Here is a 9,613-nt window from a genome sequence, read left to right as displayed (position 1 = left end):
TTCTAAACCTAAACTTTAATTTTTATATGATCTAGTGATTGGACTTTAACCCAAAACTTAAATCTTTTTTCCTAGTATATTAATACATGGCTATGTGTAAAATTTCCTATTGTCATATTAGAAGCAAAAACAGCACCGTTGGGAAAATTTTGGTATACTTAAAATTGGCCTACAGGAACAGGAACTAAAGTCATAATCTGAGAAAAGGAAACTTAAAAGCTTAAACAAAACTTAAAAGTTTTCTATGAATGCTTATTACTGTTTAAATCTTTTCGATGGAAATTGTATCGTCTTAAATGTATGTTTTATCCAAACAAGTCTATTCTAAAAATCAAATAGTAGCTGTCACGCTCTTGGATAATGGACTGCATGGTTACCATGACAATGGCCACTGGCTGAAGCAAACAGAGTTTTGGCATGTAACGAAACTAGAATAAACGTGCTGCCTGACTAGAGGCAGGGCAATAAAACTATTATGGCAATTTAGTTTCTAATCTTAATCCTAGAAGAAACTGCCTTTGGGAACAAGAGCTGACTACCCAGTCTACCAGGAAATAGAAGTTAAAAAATATCTAGAAAGAAGTAAAAACTTAGAAAGACAGAGAAAAATAATTCTGCTATGCAACTTTCCATCAGGTGTATAGAGATTTAATTATAAGTTTTACTGCCATGTATGCACACTGGTCACTAATCACACGCCAATATTATAGGTATAACTGATATCCTATGTCAGAGGCGATCTTCCAGATGGGCCTCTACAGGCCTCAGCCATGTAGCTATAGATGTTGGCTCCCAACAACTACCCCTGGGGCCTTTTTGAAAAACTTCTCTCAAAGGGTTTAAAATGTAAAAGGGGCCAGGTGTGGTGGCTCACATATGTAATCCCAGCACTTCTGGGAGTCTGAGGCAGGAGGATTGCTTAACGCCAGGAGTTCCAGACCAGCCTGGGCAACATAGCAAGACTCCTCCTCCCAGCTCTACAATAAATAAATAAATAGATAGGCACAATGTGCACACCTGTGGTCCGAGCTACTTGGGAGGCTGGAGTAGGAGGATGGCTTGAGCCCAGGAGTTTGTTATGATCATGCCACTACACTCCAGCCCAGGAAACAGAGCAAGAACTTGTCTCAAAAAAATAAAAACAAGTAAAAGTTTTCAATGCTTGAAATAGTAAGCTTCTATGACTTGGAGGATTTCTTTTTTTTTTTTTTTTTTTGAGTCAGAGTCTCACTCAGTCGCTCAAGCTGGAGTGCAGTGGCATACCCACGGCTACTGCAGCCTCTACCAGCCAGGCTCTGGTGATCCTTCCGCCTCAGCCTTCTAAGTAGCTGGAACTACAGGCATTTGCCACCACACCCGTTTGATTTTTTCATTTACTGTAGAGACAAGGTCTCGCCAAATTGTCCAGGCTGGTCTCGAGCCTGTGTGCTTTGGTGATCCTCTCACTTCTGCCACCCAAAGTGCTGGGATTACAGGCGTGAGCCACTGCACCCGGCAGAGGATTTCTTTTTTTTTTTTTTTTTTTGGGTCAGAGTCTCACTCTGTCGCCCAGACTGGAGTGCAGTGGCTGCTCCCGGCCACCGCAGCCTCAACCTGCTGGGCTCCGGCGATCCTTCTGCCCCAGCCTTTCGAGTAGCCGGAATTACAGGCGCGCGCTACCACGCCCGGCTGATTTTTTGATTTATTGTAGAGATGAGGTCTCGCTGCCCAGGCGAATCTCGAACCCGCGGGCTCAGGCAATCCACTCACTTCAGCCTCCCGAAGGCGTGGGATGACAGGCTGAGCCACCGAGCCCGGCCAGAGGATTTCTTTATGTAAAATTCTCTGCTTCAGGAAAGATCCCCCTCAAAAATCACACCAATATGTGATAGTTCTTCACCAGTGTCATCTACCTGCGGTAGATTTAATCCTGTTAAACCATCCTATCTTCCCTCTTAATTGGAATAAACCCAGTCTGTAGTATTTAAAAGAGTTTACCGCATTCCCTTTCACGTGCCAAGAACACTAAGACAAGCTGTTCTAGGCCTCATTTGACCTAGAAATTCCTTAAGGTCAGGTTCAAATCATCTCTAGGTGACATCACATCTTTTCTTTTCTTTCTATTTTTTTTGAGTCAGGGTCTTACTCTGCTGCCCAGGCTGGAGTGCAGTAGCATGTTCAGGTTCACCATAGCCTCGACCTCTAGGGCTCAGGTGATTCCCTCTGTCTGTCTCCTGAGTAGCTGGGACTACAGTCACTCACGTGCCACCACTCCTGGCTGATTTTTTTATTTTTTTGGAGGGATAAGGTCTCAATATGTTGCCCAGGCTGACCTTGAATTCCTGGGCTCAAGCAATCCTCTTGCCTCAGCCTCCCAAAATTCTGGGATTACAGGTGTGAGCCACTGTTCCTGACTGTGACATCAAGTGTTACTGGTAGCAAGGTCAGAGTAGTTAAGAGTTAAGAGCAATCGTTGACCGGAAGCAGTGGCATATGCCTGTAATCCCAGTACTTTGGGAGGCGGAGGCAAGAGGATTGTCAGGGGTTCTAGATCAGCCTGGGCAACTTGGCACATTGTTTAACCTTTCTGATGTTCAGCGCCTTCATTTACAAACTGAGATCAATATTAGCACCTACTTCCTGAGGTTGTTGCAAGGAGTCATGAGATAATACTTATAAGGCCTGGGCAGCCTAGGGGTTTAGTAATTGTCACTTTTTAAATACTGGTGAGAATGATAAAGAAAGATGTCCGAGAAGGCTGAGCTCCATCCCTCCAGAAGGAAGGTTGATCTTATTTAAATGCGTATCTCTGCTTGGCAGACATCTCAACTGTTCAACAGAAACTCCTCAGAACCAGCCCTCCCTGGGGCAGGCTCCGGATTCCAGCTGAGTTGAAGTCTTCCAGTCTCTAGACCAACGTTGTTAACCTTCAGAAAGTATCAGAATCACTCAGAGAGCTGTTTATAAAGCAGGTTCTTAGCAGTCTCCTTCCAGGAATCTAGTCTAGGTTTTGGGTAAGGCCTAGGGTTGGGTATGTTTAACAAATGGTCCAGGTAATTTGCTCGCAGGGTCCAAAATATTGCCCTAAACCAGAAATAGACACACTTTTACTGTAAATATTTTCTTGTTTTTTGAGTCGAAGTCTCACTCTGTTGCCCAGGCTGGAGTGCAGTGGCACAGTCTTGACCACTGCAGCCTCAAACTGCTTTGGCCTTCCAAGTCACTGGAATTACAGGCGTGTGTCACCACACCAGGTTAATTTTTTGATTTATTGTGGAGACGAGGTCTTGCCATTGCCCAGGCTGGTCTTCAACTCATGGGTTCCAGCATTCCTCTCACCTAGGCCTCCCAAAGTGTTGGGATTACAGGCAAGAGTAACCACACCCAGCCTGTCAATACTTTTAAGTAAATACTTCTAGTTTTGTGGGCCAGATGTCTGTCCATAACTACTAAACTTTGGATCTGTGTCACCAAAACAGCTGGATTCATAAATGAATGGAATAAATGGATGTGACTGTGTGCCAATAAAATGTTACACAGATAGGTGGTGGGTCAGATATGACCTGTGAGCCTCTGCTCTTTTCTAAATATAACCAATAAACACAAAGAGATGCATGTATACAAAAGTGATATTTCTTTCATTTAAAATTATGACCTGGAGCCGGACTCGGTGGCTCAGCCTGTAATCCCGCGCCTTGGGGAGGCTGAGGTGAGTGGATTGCCTGAGCCCGCGGGTTCGAGACCCGCCTGGGCAGCGAGACCTCATCTCTACAATAAGTCAAAAAATCAGCCGGGCGTGGTCGCGCATGCCTGTAATTCTGGTTCCTCGGAAGGCTGAGGCGGAAGGATCGCCGGGGCCCAGCAGGTCGAGGATGCGGTAGCCGGGAGTGGCCACTGCACTCCAGTCTGGGCGACAGAGTGAGACTCCAACTCAAAAATAAATAAATAAATACATAAAATAAAATAAAATTATGACCTGGAAAGAACTAGTCAGTTTAAGTAATCCAGGCTTCTTTATATGCAAATGGTACAGACACAATATTGACTCAGATTTCCAAACCCAGAAAAACCAAACCAGGTCTCAGATCTTTGCGAGTTCCTGCATTTACCCTGCTGAGGCTGTCAGGCTATGTGGAGCAAGGGTGCCCTGGCTGCTGGGGTCGCTGCTGCCATCCAGCCATGCTAACAGCATTCCTTCCTCGCCCAATTCTCTTGTTGGACCCGATCCCTCTCCACCTCCCAGGAGCCAGCGCTGCACCCATGCCTGCATGGGGAGGTGGTGGCACAGAGTCACCTTCTACTAGCTGTCTTCAGGGGCATCTCCCGGTGATTGCAAGAGCGGAGCTGAGCAGTTCTAAACATCTGTGCCCAGCAGGGCAACACCTTCACTGTTTTAGCTGAGTTCTGGAGCCTGGAGTTGGCACCATGGGTCACGTGAGGCCAAGTCACCGGCAGCAAAACCGCAAACTCGGGACACGCTGTGGGGAGATGCAAGGGCCTCAGTAATCAATGGTGAGTCTGAAAAGGAAACAGGCAAATGCCCTCTGGGTCAAATCCTTCCAGATGTTTCAGTGGAGAAAGTATGACAACGGGCCAGGGAATAGCACCTCCTTCGGCTCACAGGGTCTGCCAGCTCCTCTCCAGCACGGAACACAGAGGGCCCCACCTCTCACGCCAGCTTTGCCTCTACTGCCTCCATTCAGGGCCAACTGTGGCTTCCGGTTCGCTCAGCTGGAGGGAGTCTCACAAGAACACGAGGTACTAGGCACCGAGCGCGGCAGGGCGAATGAGTCCAGGTGGGATGTTCAGCATGAGAGGAAAGGAGAAAGGGCTGCCCTCCTCCTCCTGGAAGCCTTCCCAGGAAGGGCTCAGGTACAGAATAAATAGAGCTGGCTTGGAGTAAGCCTTCTGGAAAAAGCCAACAGGTCACCTGAGCCCCAAGGCCACGGGGCAACAAGCTTCCACAATGGCTTGCTTTCTCTAAAACTGACACCAGCCAAAGCTTGACCTGAGTCAAGAGCTCTAGGGGCACACCACCAGAGGGCTGCCCAGAGACGCTGTGGAAGACCAGAGGTGGCCGAGCTATCCTTAATACACACAGCATTCCTGAGCCATAGTGCAGAGGCATCCCAGGGCACCCACAAGGGCCTGCACTGTGCCTGGGTGGGGTGGGGGGAGCACAGCAGTAATCCGAGTCCACTGAGAAATGAGGCACACGAAGAAGCAGAAGAGAGTAGGCTTCCCCCTCAGGCTCAGTCACGCCACCTCTTGAGGGAGGAAGGTATTACTGCCCAACTGCCAGCACCACTGTCGTGATCTTACTCAAAGGGACGTCACGGGGGCAGGGCCAATCAGCACAGACCCCAGCAGGTTGTTCCTTACCACTGTCTTAGCCAAGTCTGGGTTGTGTCACAAGCCCTGGCTCGAGACAACATGTGTCCTGTCACACACACACATCTCCCCCAGCTAAACAATCTGGATCTCGGGGGGAGTAAGTTTGGGTCCTAAGAGCCCCACAGGTGCCTCTTCCCAGTCTCCCAGATTTCTCAGGAACAGTGGCTCCCTAAATGTTTATCAGAAAGGGAGCTGTCCATGTGGCCGGCAGATCACGGAACCCACTTACAAGACCCCAGAGCCGTCATCCAATCATGGAAGAAGTAAGCTCCACCCTGCCCTCACTGGATGATGCTGTCTGGCTGCCCGTTCTGAGTCACCTGTCCAGGCTCGGAAGCAGGGGCAGGACTGGGCGTGTGGCTCTGCAGATAGCAGCGGAAATCCTTGATCACGGGCCGGAGCACCTGAATGAGGACACTCAGGGCGGCCTGGGTGCCCTCCATGGCCTGTGCCTGAGGCTCCTGGGCACAGGCCTGCACCTCCTGTGAGCGGCAGATCATCTGCAGCAGGTTGTTCTGCTGCTCCAGGTGCTGGGCAATCTCCTTCACATGCAGGTTGGATTCCCACTGCTCCTGGATCAACTTGGTGGAGTTGAGGGCGATGCGGCTCTTGAGTGCCTGCGGCTTGACGGAGGTATCCGTATGCTGGGCCATCATCTCCACGGGGGCCTCGGCCGGCAGAGGCGGGGGTGCCTCGGCTGTGCAGTAGTCCACCACGCCCTCCTCCAGCATGTGATAAGTGGTCTCTGGAAAAAGCCAACAGGTCACCTGAGCCCCAAGGCCACGGGGCAACAAGCTTCCACAATGGCTTGCTTTCTCTAAAACTGACACCAGCCAAAGCTTGACCTGAGTCAAGAGCTCTAGGGGCACACCACCAGAGGGCTGCCCAGAGACGCTGTGGAAGACCAGAGGTGGCCGAGCTATCCTTAATAGGACTGCAAGGAAGAAAGAACAGAGGCCAGGGCAGGTTACTTTCTGGAAGGAATGATGCTGGCTGAGTGGGTAGGAAGGAGGCCATGATGTCTTGTCCTGGAGGATCTCCCAGAAATTCTGGCCTCCCCTGGCTATACAGGTATTTATGTAAAAATCTAGACTCGGCTTTTTTGTTTTTTGTTTTTTTTGAGTTGGAGTCTCACTCTATTGCCCAGACTGGAGTGCAGTGGCCGCTCCCGGCCACCGCAGCCTCGACCTGCTGGGCTCCGGCGATCCTCCCGCCTCAGCCTTCCAAGTAGCTGGAACTACAGGCACGTGCTACCACGCCCGGCTAATTTTTTGATTTATTGTAGAGATGAGGTCTTGTTAAGTTGCTCAGGTGGGTTTTGAACCTGCAAAATCTAGACTCTAAGAATCTAATCTATCTGGCAAAGGGCCAGTCATGGATCTGGCAAAAGCAAAAATGCTAATAAGAATACTAGCAAAACTGATCAGGTACGGTGGCTCACACCTGTAATTCCAGCACTTTGGGAGGCCGAGTTGGGAGGACTGCTTGAGTTGAGGAGTTTGAGACCAGTCTGGCCAACATAGCAAGATCCTGTCTCTATTTTTAATAAAATAAAAAAATAAAAAAATATGGCTGGGTATGGTGGCTCATGCCTGTAATCCCAGCACTTTGGGATGAGTAAGAGGATTGAGAGGATTGCCTGAGTCCAGGGGTTCAAGACCAGCCTGGGCAACTTGGCAAGACCTCATCTCTACAATAATTAGAAAAAAAAAATAGCTGGGCATGGTGGTGTGCGCCTATAGTCCCAGCTACCTGGAAGGCTGAGGCAGGATTGCCTGAGCCCAGCGGGTCAAGGCTGTAGTAGCCACGAGTGTGCAACTGCACTCCAGCCTGGGTGACAGAGTGAGACTTTGACTCAAAAAAAAAAAAAATAGCAGCTGGGCTCAAACCTGTAATCCCAGCATTTTGGGAGTCTGAGGTGAGAGGATTGCCTGAACTCAGGGGTTCGAGACCAGCCTGGGCAACTTGGCAAGACCTCATCTCTACAATAAATCAAAAAATAAACCGGGCATGGTGGCGCACACCTGTAGTTCCAGCTACTTGGAAGGCTGAGGCAGAAGGATCACCTGAGCCCAGCAGGTTGAGGCTGCAGCAGCCATGAGCGTGCCACTGCACTCCAGCCTGGGCAACATAATGAGACTTTGACTCAAAAAAAAAAACAAACAAAAAAAGTAATACTAGCAAAATTTTTAGAGCAGGTACTACACGCCAGACACTTTGTACTAATTTTCAGAGATGAGGAAACAGAAATGTGGGGTGACTTGCCTAAGGCCATAGAGCTCATTCAGCAGAGCCAAGAAGCAACCCAGGTTTCTCCAATGCCAGTGCCCAATGTTGCTGATAATCCCTCCACTGAGCTGCTCCTAGCTAAGACAGTCACCTCAGTCACATGCTCTCCAAAATGCCAGCAAGCAGCAGGCCTCTTGAGTGGGACTCTACATGACTTCTTTGCAGTCATACTAGTCTTACCTCCTTGGATGCTTTCTCTCTCTCTTTCTTCTTTAATTTTTTGTAGAGACGAGGTCTTACTTTGTTGCCCAGGCTGGTCTCAAACTCCTGGCCTCGAGTAATTCTCCCACTTTGGCCTCCCAAAGTGCTGGGATGACAGGTGTGAGCTGCCCTGCCCAGCCACTTGATGCTTTCTTGACTTCCATGTCCCTTGTGGCCAAGGAGAAAAGGAGGCAGGAATATGGGGGGCAGCAGCAGCTTGAGTGCCCAATCACATCACGTTCCAGAACAGCATCTGACTCAGACCAGTATTTGTCTCCCTTTCCCACCTCAATATATACTTGGGAAATATGACACTGTAGGAGACTGACACTCACACATACACCGCTTCCCCCAAGTCCCAACGAGTACCACGAATTGATCTAGTTCACAGCGAGCAGAGGCAAGTCACTGGCACAAACCCTTCTCTGAACTAAAAAGTCTGACCGAAGTTAGTTCTGTTGTCGTTCATAGCTAAGAATCTTTGAAGGGCTGTCAGGGCCTCCATACATGTGGGAGACATAAAGCTCCTCTATTCTTTAATGCCAACATCAGCTGAGTGTCCTCACCCCACCAGGAAGGCACCTATCTTCTTCTGGGGTCTTAGGTTTTCCCAAATGATAATGAAGCTATTCATAGATGAGGGGTCCCAAGAAAGGGAATTACCTTTTTGGAGGGCAGGCCCCTTGTAGCACGGGCTTCCCCCGCTAGTAAGTGTTCTAGGAACCATCAACATCAGTGGATCAGCTAGTGTTGCTATATGTCACAATTTGTGGAAGAAACATCCGGAGCTGTGACAAACAGGTGACTGATTCTTCCACCAGGACAACGCAACTGCCCGTACCATGCTGAGTGTTCAGCAGTTTTTCATCAAAACTGGCAGGACCCCCATGACCCACCTTCCCTATTCGCCCAACCTTGCCCTGAGTGATTTTTTGTTTGTTTGTTTCCCTGAATGAAAAAGTCCTCAAAGGGAAATGTTTTGCCAATGTGGAAGAGATGAAACAAAAAACAGCAGAAGCACTCAACGGCATCAAAACGGACAAGCTCAAAAACTGTTTTGAGCAGTGGAAAAAGCATCTTGACAGATGGACTGCATCAGAGAGTCCTTTGAAGGTGACCAAAGTTTAAACATGTAAGAATAAATACACAATTTTTATAAATAAAGTCCGGGTTTTTGGGGTCCCCCATATGTGTCTTACCTGTTCTATTAGAACATAATTGGCCTATTGTTCAGACATCTTGGTAATCCCAGTGCTCAGCCCAGGGTTTGGCACAGAATAAGTGCTAACGTTTGAGGAATGAGTGAGATTAGCACCAGGAACCATGAGGTTCCTGAGCAGAACCTTATGAATGTTTGCCGCACTGAAAACCCAGAAAGTCTTTCAGAATCGTTGTCTCACTTGGCCATTGATATTCCCATCTATTCACTCAACAAATATGTTCTGGCTGCCTACTATGTGTCAGGTCCTGCGGGGATACAGACATGGTCTCTGTCTTCAAGGACCACACAGTTCAGCCAGTGGAGGTTGAGTCATGGACAAACATGGCGGCAACACGCGGTAGAGCTATCCAGCTCGACAAAAGTCCAGCCCATGTGCTGAGGAAGTCCCAGAGAGAACAAGATCACTTCTGTCTGGGACACTCTTGGAAGCCCTGTGGTCTTCCAAGGCCCCCAGCCGACCTTCGACCTGTGGCAGCCAACCTTCCCCAGGCCACCCCAGAGCTTGCCGGCCCGTCCCATTTATGCATG

At 48.8% G+C, this 9,613-nt stretch overlaps 1 protein-coding gene across 1 annotated transcript in view; it reads right to left on the bottom strand.

Annotated features, from left to right (window-relative positions):
- Positions 1 to 5,654: 5,654 nt before the first annotated feature.
- Positions 5,655 to 9,613, bottom strand: part of NAIF1 (nuclear apoptosis inducing factor 1) — a 4,607-nt gene continuing 648 nt past the window's right edge. The window contains exons 2-3 of the mRNA XM_008054183.1: positions 7,581 to 7,643; positions 5,655 to 6,168 (exon numbers count right to left, since the gene is read on the bottom strand). Coding sequence (XP_008052374.1) covers positions 5,655 to 6,168; positions 7,581 to 7,643 — 577 coding nt within the window. The remainder of the gene's footprint in view (positions 6,169 to 7,580; positions 7,644 to 9,613) is intronic.

This window comes from Carlito syrichta, unplaced genomic scaffold (genome assembly GCF_000164805.1).
Source record: "Carlito syrichta isolate Samal-C Ts95f unplaced genomic scaffold, Tarsius_syrichta-2.0.1 Scaffold289188, whole genome shotgun sequence".
In the NCBI taxonomy this organism is placed as follows: Eukaryota; Metazoa; Chordata; class Mammalia; order Primates; family Tarsiidae; genus Carlito; species Carlito syrichta.
The sequence above is the reverse complement of the archived record's forward strand: the minus strand, read 5'-3'. Positions and strand labels throughout refer to the sequence as shown.